General features: G+C 40.9%; 1 protein-coding gene across 20 annotated transcripts in view; it reads left to right on the top strand.

The window, feature by feature from the left end:
* CADPS (calcium dependent secretion activator) overlaps positions 1–17,891 on the top strand; it is a 463,055-nt gene that overhangs the window by 113,328 nt on the left and 331,836 nt on the right. For all 20 annotated transcript variants that reach the window (XM_074313221.1, XM_074313220.1, XM_074313225.1 and 17 more), the window contains exon 2: positions 7,292–7,405. In XM_074313221.1, the coding sequence (XP_074169322.1) occupies positions 7,292–7,405 (114 nt within the window). The remainder of the gene's footprint in view (positions 1–7,291; positions 7,406–17,891) is intronic.

The following is a 17,891-nucleotide window of genomic DNA, read 5'->3' as shown; positions in this document are numbered from 1 at the left end:
ATTTAGCCACGTGCACCGTGGTTATTCTGTATGAAGAGGTACCATGCATATAACATACACCAAATTTCAAACACATAGCATAGAAATAAAATGTAAAATATCTCAATAATTTATTTAATGATTACATGTTGAAATTATAATATTTAGGACATATTGGGTTCAATAAAGTGTACTACAATTCATGTGACCTGTTTCTTTTTCCTTTTTTTTAATATGACTACTAGAAAATGTAAAATTACGTGTGTGGCTAACATTGAGTGGTGGTACTTGTCATGCGGGAGACCCTGCTCGCTGCGCCATTTGTCATGCGGGGCGTCCTGCGGGGTCTCTGCTCCCACTCCCCACATAAGAACGCAGGATATGGTGAGGCCAAAAAGGAACACCCACGGAGCCATAGGTAGGGGAGTCATACCACTATATTCTCTCTGGCGGCACTATACTCTCAGTGGAGGCTGGATCCACACTGTCCGCAAACCGCCATCCACGCTTGCCAGCCCAGCCGCCATCTTCTTGCTAGCCCCCATTCTTTCTCTCTTCTCTCTCTGCTAGCGTAGCCACAGCAGTTATATTAGTGGCCAATGGCTCACTGGTTACAGCTGACGGCCAACTAGCCACAGCTGATGGCCATGCAATCACAGTTGATGGCCATTTACTACCTGAGCCAGCACCTGTCTAGGTGAGGCCGAGAGCCTGGAAACTACTTTCTGGGGCTCTGCCCCCACAGTACTCTACTCATAGAATGTAACAAATATGAATCTGATTTAAAAAAAACCAACTCCTTTATATCTGCCCCCTATTTCACTCTTCCCCACATATCCCAAACTTACAAAAATTAGATAAAGCACCCACTTCTTATCTAGGTTCATTCTCAAAGCTGTTTTGTTTCCTGGATTGAGTCAAAATTCAAGCTACTCTTCAGTCTCATAGCTTTAAGGTTTGTTTTGTATTAGCAAGACTTGTATTGGCTTTAAAGATTAAAGCATTTTCAATTTATATAGAAATTTATAATTTTAAAAAAGAACCAATACTATATCATTGAATAGCTGTAACTACCCTGAGGTAGCAAGAAGTGAGAATTGTCACCATTTTCCAAGTGAAAAATTATCTGTTTTCCAAATGAGAAAACTGAGGATGAGATAACATTTATTTAAACCAGGCCCTATGCCAGAAAGACTTTCAGCTCTCTGGCCAATTCAGAGAATATAAGTGGCTTTTCCAGTGGTCGATTAAATGGGGACTGGAATTATCTTCTTACTCTTTCTACTAGAACAGCAGTTCTCAGACACAGTATTGCATTATCAATTATAAAGTGTAACTTTTTATAAATAATAGTTAAAAGAGCAAAGTTTTAGGTGACTTTATATAAATTAGAACTGATTAAAGGATATTTGAAAATAATTTATCTTTTGTACATTTCATTCATTTATTCATTTAACAAGCACGTATTGAGTGCTTGTTATGTGTAAAGTACTAAGTTGGTCTCGGGGGAAACATCAGTGAACAAAACAGCAAGAAAAGACAGATCGTCTAACAAATTCAATCCTAATTAACAAGCAGTTAGAATAAATGGTGTGTTGTGGAAAGACATCGCGGGAAGACCTAGGCTAGGGGTTGGGAAGGGCTTCATTAGCTAGGACTGCACATGCTGAGACTGAAAGATTGTGGGATACGGCCAGATAGGGGTGGAGGAGGGAAACGCATAGGACTCTTTTAGGAAGGCTTTCCTAAGTGGGAAAGAAAGGTGGGATTGATAAGGCAGGGAATTATACAGAACCTACCGTCCAAATTATCTGTGCACATCCTGAAAATGTATCCTGTACCTAAATATCATCTGTCATATGGTCATAGATGCAACAACCACAATAGTTTGAAAACTTCTGCATATTACCATGCTGCACTTAGGTTCTTTTTTTTCCCCTGCTATATTGAAATATTATTGACATATAACATATGTAAGGTTAAGGTGTACAATGTAATGATTTGACACCTGCATATGCCATGAAATGATTTCTGCATTAAGGTTAATTAACATCTCCCTCCCCTCACATAATTACCATTTAGTATTATTAGCTATAATCACTATGCTGTATATTAGATCCTTAGAGCTTGTTAATCTTATTACTGGATGTTTATACCCTTTGACCAATATCTCCTCATTTCTCCCCACACCGCAGCCCCTGGTAAACACCATTCTTCTCTGCTTCTTTGAGTTCAACTTTTTCTAATAGATTCTACATGTAACTGATATACTGTACTTGTCTTTCTCTGTCTGACTTTTTTAACTTAGTATAATGCCCTCAAGTTTCATCTAAGTTATGGAAATGGCAGGATTTCCTTCTTTCTCGTGGCAGAATAATATTTAATTGTGTGTGCATGTGTGTGTGTATTTGCGTGTGTGTATGTATGTGTGTATCTCACATCTTCAGTCATCTGTTGATGGGCACTTAGGTTGTTTCAAATCTTGACTGTTGTGAATAATGCTGCGGTGAACATGGGGTGCCAGTATCTCTTTGAGATCCTGTTTCATTTCCTTTGTACATATACCCAGAAGTGGGTTTGCCAGATCATATGAGTTCTGTTTTTAAATTTTGAGGCACCTCCATACTGTTTTCCATAGTGGCTGCACAAATTTACATTCCAACTAACAGTGTACGAGGGTTCCCTTTTCTCCACATTCTTGACAGCACATATTATTTCTTGTCTTTTGACATTAGCCATTCTAATAGGTGTGAGGTGATATCTCCTTGTGGTTTTAATTTGCATTTCCCAGATGATTAATGATGTTGAACACCTTTTCATGTATGTGTTAGCCATTTGTATGCCTTCTTTGGAAAAATATCTATTTAGACCTCCCCCATTTTTAAATTGGAATTTGTTTTTTTGTTATATAGTTGTATGAGTTCCTTATATATTTTGGATATTAACTCCTTACCAGATACATAGTTGGCAAATATTTTCTCTCATATCATAAGGTGACTTTTCATTTTGTTAATGGTTTTTCTTACTGTGTAGAAACTTTGTTTTTGAAGTTGAACATGCAAAGGTTTTACATTTTTTAATTCATTTTTAATTGTAGTTGATATATATTATATTAGTTTCAGGTGTACAACATAGTGATTCAACATTTTATACCTTACAAAGTGGTCACCACAATAACTCTAGTAACCATCTATCACGGTATATAGTTATTGTGATATTATTGACTCTGTTCTTTATGCTGTACATTACTTCCTGATGACTTATTTCATAACTGGAAGTTTGTATTTCTTAATTCCCTTCCCCTTTTCTACCCACCCCCACCCCCGTCCCACTATGTCTCTCCCCTCTGGCAACCATCAGTTTGTTCTCTGTATCTATGAGTTCGTTTTGTTTAATTTTGTTTGTTCATTGGTTTCGTGTTTTTTTGTTTTTTAGATTCCACATATTAGTGAAATCATAAAGTATTTCTCTTTCCTCTGACCAACTTATTTCATTTAACATAATACTTTCTAGGTCCATACATGTTATCACTTTTTAATTGCATTCCTTTCTTTTCATTTTCTGTGTATTGTATATTTTTGGTTATGGTTGCCATGAGGTTTATATATATTAATTTATATCTATCTCGGTGTATTTTAAGCTGATAGGCATTTAAGTTCAATCGTATTCTAAAAGCCCTACATTTCTTCTACCCCGTCCACTCTTTATGTTTTTGATATCATGTTTTTTATATTTTTGTTTTGTGTATCCTCTGATTATTTATTGTAGTTAATTAATTTTGCTACTATTGTATTTTAACATTCGTATTAGCTTTTTAAGTGCTTGATTCACTGTGATTATTGTATATTTGCCTTTTTCAGTAAGATGTTTTATCTTTCCTGTATTTTCTTATTTCTGGTTATGGCCTTTTCTGTGTAAAGAAGACACTTAAATATTTCTTGTAAGGCCAGTTTCGTGGTTGGAAACTCCTTTGGTTTTTTACTCATCTGGGAAACTTTGTATCTCTCCTTCAATTCTGAATGATAACTTCGCCAGATATAGTATTTAGAATACTACAGTATTCTAAAGTCCTTTCTTTGAGCACTTTAAATATCTCCTGCCACACTCCCTTCTGGCTTGTAAAGTTGATTCTGAGAAATCATCTGATAGCTTTATGGGGTTTCCCTTACATGTGACTTGATGTTTCGTTCTTTCTGCCTAAAAGATTGTCTCTTTATCCTTCACTTTTGCCATTTTATTGAAAATATGCCTTGGTGTGAGTCTCTTTGTGTTCATCTTGTTTGACACTCTCTGTGCTTTTTGGACCTGGATGTCTGTTTTCTTCCCCAGATTAGGAAAGTTTTTGGATGCTATTTCTTCAAATATTCTTCCTTCCCCTTTCTATCTCTCTTCTCCATCCTGAATCCCTATAATGAGATAGCTTACAATATCCTCATTTTCTAAAATTCTTTTTTCATTGTGCTGCTCTCATAGGGTGATTTCTACTATTCTGTTGTCCAGGTCGCTAATTCCTTCTTCTGTATTAGCTAATCTGCTGTGGATTCCTTTTAATGTATTCTTCATTTCAGTTATTGTGTTCTTCATCTCTAATTCTCTGGTACATTTTCTATGTCTTTGCTGAAGTGCTCTGTCAAGTTTGCTGAGCACGCTTATGACCCTTTCTTTGAATTCTTTATCAGGCAAATTACTTATCTCCATTGCGTTAGGGTTTTTAATCTAGAGCTTTTTCTTTTTTTTTTTTTTTTTATTTAGTAAAATTGCCAATTTTGTATTTCTGTTTGGTCATTTATTGACTGCAGCATTTGATTCTACATTTAATGTTTGTATTTCTTTTTTTTTTAATTTTATTTTATTAAATTTATTGGGGTGACAATTGTTAGTAAAATTACATAGATTTCAGTTGTACAATTCTGTATTACATCATCTATAAATCCCATTGTGTGTTCATCACCCAGAGTCAGTTCTCCTTCCATCACCATATATTCGATCCCCCTTACCCTCATCTCCCACCCCCCACTCCCCGCCCCCCTTACCCTCTGGCAACCACTAAACTATTGTCTGTGTCTATGAGTTTCTGTAGAGCTTTTTCTAGTTCTATCATTTGGGGCAATTTTGTTTGACTTTCTGTTTATTCCTAAGAGTTGTCTAGATAGCTATCTCTTCTAGTCTTGAAAGATGGTCTCTGTGTAGGCTGGGTGTTGAATAGTTTTGTCAGGCTGGCTACAGTCAGGGAAGGTGCAGGTGGTACCTGATGTGTCACCTGACCTGGAGGAGTGGGTTCCAGGTGGGGCAGCCTGGTGTGTGTGTGGTTTCCTTGCCCTTTTAATATGAGTGGGGCTGCTTAATATAGACAAGGCTTTGAGGCGTGCTCTTAGCTTGCCCTGTTGCTTTAACTGTCTGTGATCAGAGCAGGGTCTGGGCAGAGATACTTTAAGTCTCAGTGCACCAGCAGCTCCACGACCACTCCAGGTGAGACAGACCAGCTTGCATGCATAACCTCACTTTTCCAGTCTGCTCTCTCTTCCAGGACTGCAGTTCCTGACACACTCAGCCATACCCCTCTCACTCCGCAAAGGCAGCCCTGCATTCATGTCTTGTTGCTGTAATTGTCCACAATCAGAGAAGGGTCTGGGTGGGTTTCTTCCTGTGCATGCTGCTCAATGCCCTACTAGCTCTGCCCTTTTTCCAGGAGGGGCAGCCTTGCTTGCCACACAGCAGTACCCTTCTCACTCCATGGGGAGTAGTCCTCTGTGTGGGCACTGCAGTTTTGCTAGCTCTACACTCCCATGTGAGCATACAGTAGGACCCCATACTTTCTCTGGACTAGATAGCCCTGCAGGCAGCTACTGCAACCATTTTGTTAGCTCTGCACGCTCTTCAGGCCAGGGAACCCCTTGTGTGCACATCCCAGTTGGTGTATAAAGCAAAACACGGCTGCATCTGCGGGATCAATCTCCAGGTGGAGGGGACACTTATATGCGCACTATGGCACTGTCCTGTTTTTGCTGGATCCAGTTCAGGAGGGGTGACTGGCGATGAACCACAGCGCCCTACAAGTTGGCTAGAGAACCTAGCTGGAGCTCCTGCCTGCTCTGCAAGCTCAGGGGAAATATCAGCAATGGCACTCACCAGGTCCTCTGCTCCTGGGTTGTTCCCTAGACTCCTGGAGAGCTCTCATGTTTCCTTGACCTTCTCTCTGCAGTCCCTCCCTCTTGCTTGTTGTGCAGAAGCTGTTCAATTGGCTCACAGTTGTCTCTCAGGAGAAAATGCTCTAAATATGTGTACATTCCGTGTGTTATTGGGAGGGGATGACCTCAGTGTCCACCTACACTGTCGTCTTGGACCCACCTCCCATGTTGTTGCTTTTTAGTTTGATGTAGTCCCACTTGTTTATTTTTGCTTTTGTTCTTTGTGCTTTTGTTGTCAGAAAACCATTGCCAAGACAATGTCAAGGAGCTTTCCCCCCATTTTCTTCTAACAGTTTTACAGGTTGGGATCTTACATTTAAGTCTTCAATCTATTTTGAGTTAATTTTTGTAATTGTGTAAGCTAGGGGGCCAGTTTTATTCTTCCACATGTGCACATCCAATTTTTCCAACATCATTTATTGAAGAGACTACCCTTTCCCCATTGAGTGTTCTTGGATCCCTTGTCAAATATTAGTTGACCATGTATGCATGGGTTTCTTCTCTCTGGGCTCTTAATTCTCTTCCATTGGTCTATGTGTCTGTTTTGATTACTATAACTTTGTAAAGCAGGATGTTTCAGACCACCTGAGGGGCCTGTGACATGGTGTATTTAACAACCATCTCTAAAAACAAAAAACAAATTAACAAAAAAAAAAAAACCCTGACATGCAGCATTTGCCAATTTCCGTGGTGCAACTACTTCTACCTTGTCTGATACTAACTGTCTAGATATCTAGATGTCACTGAATATGGAGTTGAGAAGAGATGGGGGGTAGTACCCCATTATGTATCATTTCCACAATACAAATACAATAGATGTAAATAGTCCCCAAAGCACAGATAATAATAGTGAATTGTAAAATAATCGAAAGCAATTAATTTCTAGTAGGTATTAACTTTGTAACATAATTTATTTAACTGTGATTTATACATATGTTTAATAGTGGCTGTGTCTAAATTAACAACTGCATCACAAAATTGCTGCCAATGTAGCCACCAGTTCTCACATGCCTGTACAGGCTGCTCCAGCACACCACTGGGTACGGTGTCTTCAGCGAAAAAGAACCATGATCCTGATGTAGAACAGGTCCTCACTGTCCCCTTTCTCTCTCTGTTTCTTACAGATCAGCAAACAGCAACTGCAGACAGTCAAGGACCGGTTTCAGGCTTTCCTCAATGGGGAAACCCAGATCGTGGCTGATGAAGCCTTCATGAACGCCGTCCAGAGTTATTATGAGGTAAGACTCACTAGGCAGGCGAAGGCCAAGACTGCTCCGGCCTGAAGCCCAGCGTCTCAGAACTACTGGGCAGTGGGAACAGCAGGCTTGGCCTCTACAAGTCCATTCCTCCTGAGGCAAAGCGGGTGGGGAGTGGTTGCCATTTAAAGGCGTAATAGCATTTTGTCTGAGGGCAAAGTGTAAATAAAAGCTACTGCTTACCAACTCATTTTTGTACCAGGCAGTGTGCTGAGTGCTTTACATACGATTTCTTGTTTAATCTTTACAGCAGTCTTAAGAGTTAAGTCCTGATATTTTCCCCATTTCACTGATGAAGAGATTGAGGCTCAGAGTTTAGAGCAATTACTCAAGGCCATACAGCTGTTAAAATGCCACAGCTAAGACTTGAAGTGAGTCGGAGCATTTTCCCACCACTTACACCTTTTCTAAATGATCTGAATACCTCCTAAGGATGATGCCTTCGGTAGTTTTCTTGTTCTTTCGATTCAAATGGTGCTGTGAGTTCTTTTCTGCAAGTTAGAACACCGTCCAAAATACAGTACTATTCTCAGGAGAAAACCTGTGAGTGAGGGAATATATCCTGAGTATATCACAAGTAAATTTTCACCCTGACTTCAGAGGTGTATTTATTAGTAAAGTGAATTTGGAATACCACTAGTATTTTTAAATGTTATAAGTATTTTGATGTAATGTGCATGTTGGCTATCACTGGTCCACCACTAATGAAGTGACAGGCCATACCTTCCTCCTGGCACTGCTTAACTGACATGTATATGTTCAGAAATGATGATCTGATCATTGAAAGACATTTTACTTTATATTAAGCTATTTTCATGTGAATGTGAATGAAACAAAACAAAAACAATGGTGCTCCCACTTCCACTCCAGTCCTCAATAGATGCTTTAACAATGTTCATTGAGTGATTTGGTAAAACTGTCCTTCCCACTTGCAAAAACATTTGACTCCTTTCATGGAGAGAGTGGAGCAAGATTACAATAAAATCTTGTGAAAATAAAGATATTATTGATTAGTTTGCTAATTAGTTCGCTAATTAGCGTTTCATAGCCAACAGCCTTTGTCTCTATGATGTTTTCTGGATCCATCCACAGACTCATCTTACACGTCATTTCCTCAGTGACATTTGTATTCGGATCTATTTTGGAAGTTGGGTTCGTTTTTTACACTTGTCAAATTTAAGCTTTTTTTCCCCTTTTACAAGCAGTATTAATTATTGCCAATAAATGTCAAACTTCATGCTTTATCTGATGTGATACAATATTTCAGTCAAATTTAAGGGAGAATGGAAATGAGATTTGGAATCACAATGATGGTATGACAGTGAATAACTTGAATATATTTTACAAAAGATTCTGTTTAGAAACTGCCAGGGAATGAAATTAGTTCCCTCTCCCCTTTTTTTCAAATTCTGAAAGCCAATTCAGACCAGGCAGACCCTTACTAATAACTCTCCATGTTTAAAGTCATTCACCAGTTTACAAATTTCAAAATTGCAAAACTTAATTAGAAAGCTCATTTGACTAATGACATAAATTGAAAGAAAGTGCCATTTCTATCTATTAATTAAATCTGAAAATTAGTAGTTATCAACGTGCTAATCAGTCTCTGGAAATTACCATTATATCTATAGTGACCCCAATATTTTCTTCTATATTGTCCAGTTTGTTTGAAAGGACTTCTTTTTAGTCTGGTAAGATTATAGGCATTGAGAAATTACTGAATATTTCATACTGAGATTTGAGTAACAGGAAACAATGTGGAGTATTAATTATTTACCATATTCATTAGTAAAGCTTTAGAGTGCCCTGAGATTCACGTTTCCTGGAAAGCCTAATCCTCTGCAGCAAAGGTCCTCAATCAAAGGATCGGATTAACACTTTACCTGGGAGAGCCTCAAGCTGTTTATTCCTCTGTTTCCCCCCTTTCCCTTTATGCTCGGGCAATGGAGAAGCTAGTGTCTCTTCCTCCACCCTATTCTAAAAATCCAATTTCTTTTCTGTCAGTATCTGTCTTGGTTTGGTCTGTTTGGATTACAAATGACAGACAACTACTTCAAACTGGTTTAAGCCAAAAAGGAGATTTATTTGCTTAAGCAACTTAAAAGTCTAGGGGTAGATTTGGCCACGGTTGTGGCTGAATCCTGAGACTCCGAAGATGCCAGCAGGATGGATGGATATCTCTACACACCTCAGATTTGCTTTTGTCTGTGTTGGCTTTATTCCTAGGCATGTTCTCTCCATGCTACCGACTTAGCAACCCCAGGAGCAAAGAGCATACATCTTTACTGAGAATACCAGCAAAAGACCCGGGGGTGACTTAGTTGGAGTGACATAGGTCATGTATGCTTTCTTGAGCCAATCACAATGGAAGGGGGTGAAATAGGCCCAAGACAAATACTACTTCGAGACCCTGAGTACAGGCTCAGTCCCACTGAAGTCATTTGAACTGAAAATGCAATGGTTTCCTATTAAGAAATTAGGGAGATTCTTACCAGAAGAAGGGGTAATGTATGTTTGTCAGGAAAAAACCCCCACATATATTCTCCTTCTAATTCTCTCTCTCTCTCTCTCTCTCTCTCTCTCTCTCTCTCTCTCTTTCCACCCCACCATACTACACCTTCACATTCCAGGTTACCAAGGGTAATGTCATTAAGGAAAAAAACAAAAACAAGAAATATTTTCCTCAAAAAGTTCTGAGATTATCATACTAGAAAAAGTCAGTTTCAGCTATTTGCCTGTCTTACTAAGTAAGGCAGAAATGGTTTGTCAACACACTAGAGTAGTAAAGAGCAGTTTCTGTCTGTGCTCATCCAGCCCAGTCTGAACCCAGCCTGCCACCATCAACGGCAAGCTGGTGAGGCCTGGCACCTGAGCTGGGCCAGGGTGAAGGGAGCCCCAGTTTCCCTATGGTATTTGATCCTTTGGTGGTGGCCCTGACTATCCAAGAGGGTCCAGCAGGGCAGCAGACGAGTCCTTTACTCTCTTCCATCATGGCTTTGAGGGCTGAGTGCAGGGGTAGGTGCTGAGATGTGGCCCAGCAACCCAAACTGGTCCCACAGCCACAGTCCTCACACTTCAAAGAGTCCACTCTTGGCCTCCACATCTTTTCTGACTCTCAGCCCTCTTAAGACAAACGTCTAAAACGTAAGCCTCCATTCTCACCTTCACCTCCTCATCCCCCTGCTTTATTTTGATTTCTTCACATGCTGATCCTAGCATCAGAGATGAGATGGATGGAAAAGTTTTACAAAAACTTTCTCACTTAGATGTGGCCTGGAAGGAAACATGGGGGATTTGGTGGGAAGTGGGGCTGTAGAATGGGGAGGAAGACATGCGCGCACTTGCGGAGAACTCTGCAGCTGCGCCTGGGCTTCAGGTGGTGGGACTGCTCTGCCTGACTGGTTTGGTTGTTTTTTTGTTTGTTTTTTTTTAGCTGATCTCCTCTAAAAAAGGCCCGGTTGGTTTTTGTCAAACTAGCTTTGAATGTTGTATCAGACAAAATTTTTCAGTTGCTAGCAACAGAAACTGGCTGTGATTAAATTAAGCTTTAATAATAACAATAACAACTATTGTTGTTGTTGTTGTTATTAAAAGAAATAACTGAGCATAAAGAAAACTGGAAAGCAGGGCAGACTGACTTTAGGAAGGCAGGTAGCAGGCTATAACGGACACTCTATCATTGGTCTGAATCCTCTCCAACACCATTCCCTCCTTGTGCCTCCACACTCTGAATCTGAACCCCAGAACGGGAAGTGTGATTGGCCAAGCTCAGGTCCCAACTCACCACTTGGCTAAGGAAGGACAGGGTCCCATGGTTGACAGTCCCATTGAAACTGTGTAATGACAAAGAGGTTTCAGACTGAGAGGCTGTTCAAAGAGGAAAGGATGGTTGACAGGCTAAAAAATGCAAGTGTCCTCTATACAGGGTGACATATTTTGTTTAGTCTTTATGATTGAAGTTTTTTTATTAAATCTAAGAAAAGTAGCTGTCAGGTCACACCTGGCTGTTTCTCTGAAATGAAGCTGTATATTTTCCAATATGCAAAACCCACTATAACTCCTTAGTGGTCTTAGAACAGACACATCCCTAGGAGAAGAGAAACTACCCATTCTGAAGGCATTCGTCCTTATGGGAAAGCCAGGAAGGAAGGACGAGGCAGAGGTCAGTGTCATTAGGAGGACAAGTTTAGTGTCCAAACAGTGTACGGTCGACTTCTAATTTGGCTGTATGGTGACGTTGGGATGCCAGCCAAGTCTGAGCCTCAGTGCCTTCCTCTGTAATAAGACTGATCGTGCATAATTGTTCTCAGGGTTAAAGTGTACACACACACACACACACACACACACACACAATCACACACACACAACCTCATCTTGAATCTAGCACCTGGAACGTGCCATTATGAATATATGAAGGTTAGAAGGAGAGAATGGTGGTGTGGTGCCCATCTAGTGCGTAGAAATAATAGCAAAGAGTTGAAAGTTGATAGAATCAATCCACTCCCGAATTTCTGGGCCTGGGCTTGGGGTAAAGAAAGTACAAGGTCAAGACAAGGAAAAGAAGTATAGACAGGGGAAAGGGAACTGCTTTTGCTCCTAAACGACCACCACCTACCACAGGTCATGGCCCCAGATCTGCACTGGAGTTTGTCCTAGGATGCCTTACCTTTTGGTGAGGAATAGCTTTGAGATCCAAAGGTGTATTTTATTTTAGAAATTAACATGAACCTTGCCTTACCAAAGGTAAATTTTTACTTTTTTTCACATAGGAAGGGGCACTTTAAGTGATTTTGCAAGTAAAACCTGCCAATTATAAAAGTGGACAGTATAGGAAAAAATCTAGATGAAATAGTTAGAAAAATACCTATAATCCCATCATCCTGAATGACCACTGTGAAATTTGGGTATATATCTTTTCAGATACTTTAATGTATCTATAAACATAAAGATAGCTGTTTGATTTCCATATTAAGATGGGAACTATTAATATCCCACTTGTTTCATTAGCACATGGTTTTCAATCCCCTTTCTATGTCGGCAAAAGTCACACATATGACAGTCATCGGTAAAATGTTTTACCACCTAAGATGTTCTCAATCCAGGGTCATGCTTCGATCCTCCAACCCCATCTCCCCCCTGCCATTGGAAGTCTCTGGTTTAACAATACATCATGGACATCTTTTGATGCTAATGAAAAAAGTATTATTATTTTTTCATGACTGCATGATAGTCTTTTAAAAACGAATAACTAACTTTTGTTATATTCTCGTAGCAGGCACCGTGCTCACTAGTTGACGGACATTGTCTCATTAAATCCTTACCCAACTCCTTCAGGTAGGGTAGTTAGGATTCCCATTTGAGAGTTGAGGAAACTAAAGCCCCAAAAGTTAAGTAACTTGCTCAGGTTTCAAAACTAGCGACTGGTATAGTCAGGATTTGAACCCAGGCCACGTGGCACTAGAGCCTGCGCCTTCTGTTATCTGTGTGTCATTTATTAGAAGCGACCAGGTCGTTGTTGTATGTGTGTGTGTTTTAATCTCATTTACTCTAACATCCAGATCTTTTTGTAATTTATGTCAGAATGATGTGATTTGTAGAGCAGGAAAGTGCCTGACTTGGTTTCTCAGCCAGTCAGCAAGAAGTGGGACGTGGGCCAGCTTCCCCCCGCCCCGTACTGTGTACAGTCATTAAGTACTGATGTGCTCATGGCTTTCTGAAACAACCTTGAGGTTGCTTGGCACTGGCGATGGAGGGGAGGACTGATGGATGAGGTCAAGTCACTGAACTGACTGCCCTTCACCGTTCCATTTTTACTTGTTTATCTTCCATCTCCCATTATGACCTATCTGGAAGTTGGCAGAAGAGTAGGGCGGATTTATGGATGGGCCGCATAAAACTGTGCCTGGAGAGGAAGTCTCTTGCGACAGCCATTGACTGCCAAAAACAAAAACTGAAAACAAAAACACCAGATAAAGCTCTCAGTACAAATGAGTGTCAAGAGTGGTTTTAGAGGCACAGAAGCAATCAGTCCTCAGTGGCTGCATTCACTATGGGGCGAGGCTGGCCCAGGCCCCACTTCCCTCTGACAGACGGAGAAGCCAAGACGGATGATGTGCCTGGAAAATTAGTTTTCTGCTGCCACCTTTTCTCCCCCGGGCTGCCTTGCCTCCTTTCGGCACTCCATCTTTGCTGTCTCCTCAATCTTCAGCCTCCTTCCTCCACACTCGTGACAGCCCACTCATCTCCCCTCATCCTGGGGTCTGGCAACCATATTTTACCTCTGGACAGATGGAGCCTCTCCTTTTCAAAGTCCTTTCAGTTTAATCCTCATCAAAGAAGACTGTCTGGATTAACCCTGTGTGACAGTGAAGGAGAGTAAGGTTGATAGAGTTTAAGTGACTTGGCTAAGGTCATCTAGTAGTTCGACAAATATTTTTTGAGTGGCCACTATGTACAAAGGAAGGGACTATGTGAAGCAGATGATGTGTCACATAGGAATCACCCAGCCGGTTATGGACACCAGCTGGGACCAATGTGCCAACATCCTCATTTCTTTTTTTTTTTTTTTAATTAGTTTCAGGGGTACAAAACAATGTAATAATTAGACATTTATCCCCCTCACAAAGTGATAACCCCCTTCCCCAACTTACTACCCCTCTGACATCGCACAGAGCCATTGCATTTCCACTGTCTCTATGTCTCTATTCCTAATGCTGCACTCTATTTCTTGTGACTGTATATATATATATATATATATATATATATATATATATATATATAATTATAGTTGACATTCATTATTGTTCAGCTTCAGGTGTGCAGTGCAGTGATCAGGCATCTACATCATCCCTGAGGTGGTCTCCCTAATGAGACAAGTGTCCATCAGGTACCCTACCAAATCTTTACCACATTATTAATCATCCTTAATTCTTACCACCTATTTTCAGGTCCCATGGAATATCTAGTCTCAACTGTTTGGAGAGACAATATATTGTGCTTGCTGCTTTCCCCTTTACTTTCCTGCCTGCATATAGATATAATCTCAGTAGGGTCTCTGCTTTGAGAAGGGTCTTTTGTTCTTATTCATTCACTCATTCAACATAGTACCAACTGTGCACCATGCTGTGTCTTAAACACTCAGGAGAAGTAATAGGAAAAAGTAGCTACAACTTCTGCCTTCCTGGGACTCAGATATTAACCAAAGAGTCACAAAGACAGATGACAAATGGGAGCTATGAAACGTCTTTGGGGGAAAGGAATGTGATGCTGAGGGCTTATAACTGGGGCCAGCCCTAGTTTCATGGGCTGGGACACTGATATTAACCGATGGGGAAGAGAGTATGGCTTCATTGTTCATTGAATGTTGCCAAGTCACCTCTGATGTTCACTAGAACAAAAACAAGGGATTAACCCCTTTGCATCCCCTCTACCATCATCAGTCACCTGCATTTCTATAAGTGCTGCCCACTGGGCTGCTGCCTAGTCTCCTGGCCCTTTTCAGGTCTGTTTTCTACATTAAAGACAGAGAATGTGAACTTGATTGTGTGTGTCCCAGCTTAAGACCTTCATGGTCTCCCAGTGCCCTTCAAATGAAGACCCACATACCCAATGTGGCCTCCCATGCCCTTGGCATTCTGGTCCCTTTGTGCCCACCTGACACGGGTCCTTCCCCACTCCTCACTGCCCCAGCCACACTGGCTTCCCCTTATTTGCTCAGACACTCAGGGTCTTTACATAGATTGTTCACTGTCTCTGAAACACTCTCTCGCTTTCACTTCACCTAACCATCTTTCACATATCACCTCAAAGGACTCTTCCTCCAGGAAGGCTTTCCTGACCACACATTAGAACAGATTCCTGATTATATGCACCCATGGACTCCTGTACTTTCCCTGGATAGCACTTATCCCAGATTGTATGATATTTGCATGGAATTATTAAAATAATGTCATGGAGGTGTGCAGGCTGGATCTGCATCTGTTTCCTCACTGCTGTGTCCCTGGCACCTGGCACAGTGACTTCTACCTACTGAGTGCCCAAAGAAAGGGAAAAATAAGCTTGTAAAGAAGAATATAGGCAGCCGGATGGCTCAGTTGGTTAGAGCACAAGCTCTGAACAACAGGGCTGCCAGTTCGATTTCCACATGGGCCAGTGAGCTGCACCCTCTACAACTAGATTGAAGACAACGAGCTGCCGCTGCCACTGAGCTTACAGAGGGGTGGACGGTTAGTTCAGTTGGTTAGAGCGCGAGCTCTCAACAACAAGGTTGCCGGTTCAATTCCTGCATGGGATGGTGGGCTGTGCGCCCTGCAACTAGATTGCAAATGGCAACTGGACTAGGAGTGGAGCTGCGCCCTCCACAACTAGATTGAAGGGCAACAACCTGGAGCTGATGGGCCCTGGAGAAACACACTGGTCCCCAATATTCCCCAATAAAATAAAATAAAAAGAGTATAAATGTTACAGCTGGAAGGACATCCCCAACATTTTATAGTTCAACTCCTTCAATGTGCAGATTAGAAACAGGAGAATCAGAGAGGGAAGGCGACTTACCCAAGGTTATACAGCAAGTTGGTGGTAGAGCTGGCCTGGGACCATGGTTTATAGCTCCTGCTATATTGCCTTCCCAGAAACTTCTATTTGACTCAAAACTTTGATGTTCTTTGAGATGGAGATCTAAAACTGAGACACAATGTAGAAACCATCTGTATTAAGCATTAACAAATTTTCAGATGAATTCTTTGGCTCATGAAGGCTTATAAAGCCTGAGGATTTATTTGAAACTTTTTTTCTAAAATTGATTTTTATTTTATTTTATTTTATTTTATTTTAAACTTTTATTTATTTAAGTGTGTTTTTCCAGGACCCATCAGCTCCAAGTCAAGTAGTTGTTTCAATCTAGTTGTGGAGAGTGCAGCTCACAGTGGCCCATGTGGGAATAAGAGCACTGCACTCTAACCAACTGAGCTAACTGGCCACCCTAAAATTGATGTTTAAATGAAGTCTAAGATCTCAGCTAAGTACCAGTTCCCAGGCTCAGGTGAATGGGCCACTGCCTCTAGCCTGTGAATCAAACCCTCAGCCCTCCTTCTTTCTAAGTGAGTTCATTAAATCAGTAATAAATGGAGGCCACCTTTCTAATATCGCTCTTCCCCAAGAAAGGCTTTGTGAGGAAGCAGGAGGTGATGAGATGCACCCCAAGCAATGCCATCTCATGGCCATCAAGGGCATTTCCTGAAATCTGACAGAGTAATGAACATTTGTTCTGCTTCTGAAAGGATATTTATACACCTTATGAAGTGTGACCAGGACACAGCTCAAAAGTGTCAGAGTTTCATCTCTGTGAATACGAAGTAGCAGCTTCACTACCTTGTATTTCACCCAGAAGAACCATGTAGCTTGTGTAAGCTCCCAAATGGTTGGCACTGCAGTAAAAGTAAACTCTTCTTAATGCATGGTTTGGTCCAGGACCCAGGCAGCACCAGCAAAACAACTTAGGGTTCCCCACCAGAGGACAAAGCTTTCCCACCAGGCAGGGGAGACCCCTAAGGAAGGAAGAAACCAAGGTGAAGTCAAAAGACCACACATTCAAAGTCAGCCAGTTTGAGTTACCAAAAACAAGTCCCTTCCCCTCTCTGGAGTCTTGATTTTACATGTACAAAATGGACTGAATATAATGCCTACCTTCTATGTTCACTCACTCTGAAAGTGCCAGGCTCTGTACTAGGGACAGATGGTTTTGTGGGAAACAAGAAGGACACAGTCCTTGACCATGTGGAGTCTACATTTTGGGAAGGGAAGATAGACATTAAATACATATGTGCTTAATTCAATTTCCATTGTAATGAGTATCACTGAGAGGATAAAATGAGCTATAAATAGTGGTTAACATTTAAGTGCTATGTGCCAGACATTGTGCCAGATACTTTATGTATAATAATAGTGACAAGCACAACAACTACTCCTAAGGCATTAATACCCTGTTTTCCTGAAAATAAGACCTAGCCGGGCCATCAGCTCTAATGCGTCTTTTGGAGCAAAAATTAATTAAAAGACACATTAGAGCTCATTGTCTGGCTAGGTCTTATTTTTGGGAAAACACGGTATGGGCTATTTTTAAAAGTGGTTTTCATATATTAACTCATTTAATCTTCATTTTAAAATATATGTGATGCAGAGACTACTATCCCCAGTTTATAGGCGAGAACACTGAGTTACAAAGAGATTAACTTGCCAAAAGAAACACAGCCACTAAGTGTCAGAGAAAGAACTCAGGCAGTCTGAGCTCAAATCTAGCTACCAGATTTTACCTCTCAGGATATTACTCGTTTAATCCTTGCAACAACCTGGTCAGTACTGTTGTTATTCTCATTTTCCAGATTTGGACACAAAAGCAAAAAATGTGCGTGACTTCCCTGAGTTTGCACAGCCAAGAGTCCCCCACATTGGGGCCTCCTGCAATGCCCGG

Source organism: Rhinolophus sinicus, linkage group LG10, assembly GCF_036562045.2.
Source record: "Rhinolophus sinicus isolate RSC01 linkage group LG10, ASM3656204v1, whole genome shotgun sequence".
In the NCBI taxonomy this organism is placed as follows: domain Eukaryota; kingdom Metazoa; phylum Chordata; class Mammalia; order Chiroptera; family Rhinolophidae; genus Rhinolophus; species Rhinolophus sinicus.
This window is presented reverse-complemented; position numbering and strand designations above follow the sequence as displayed.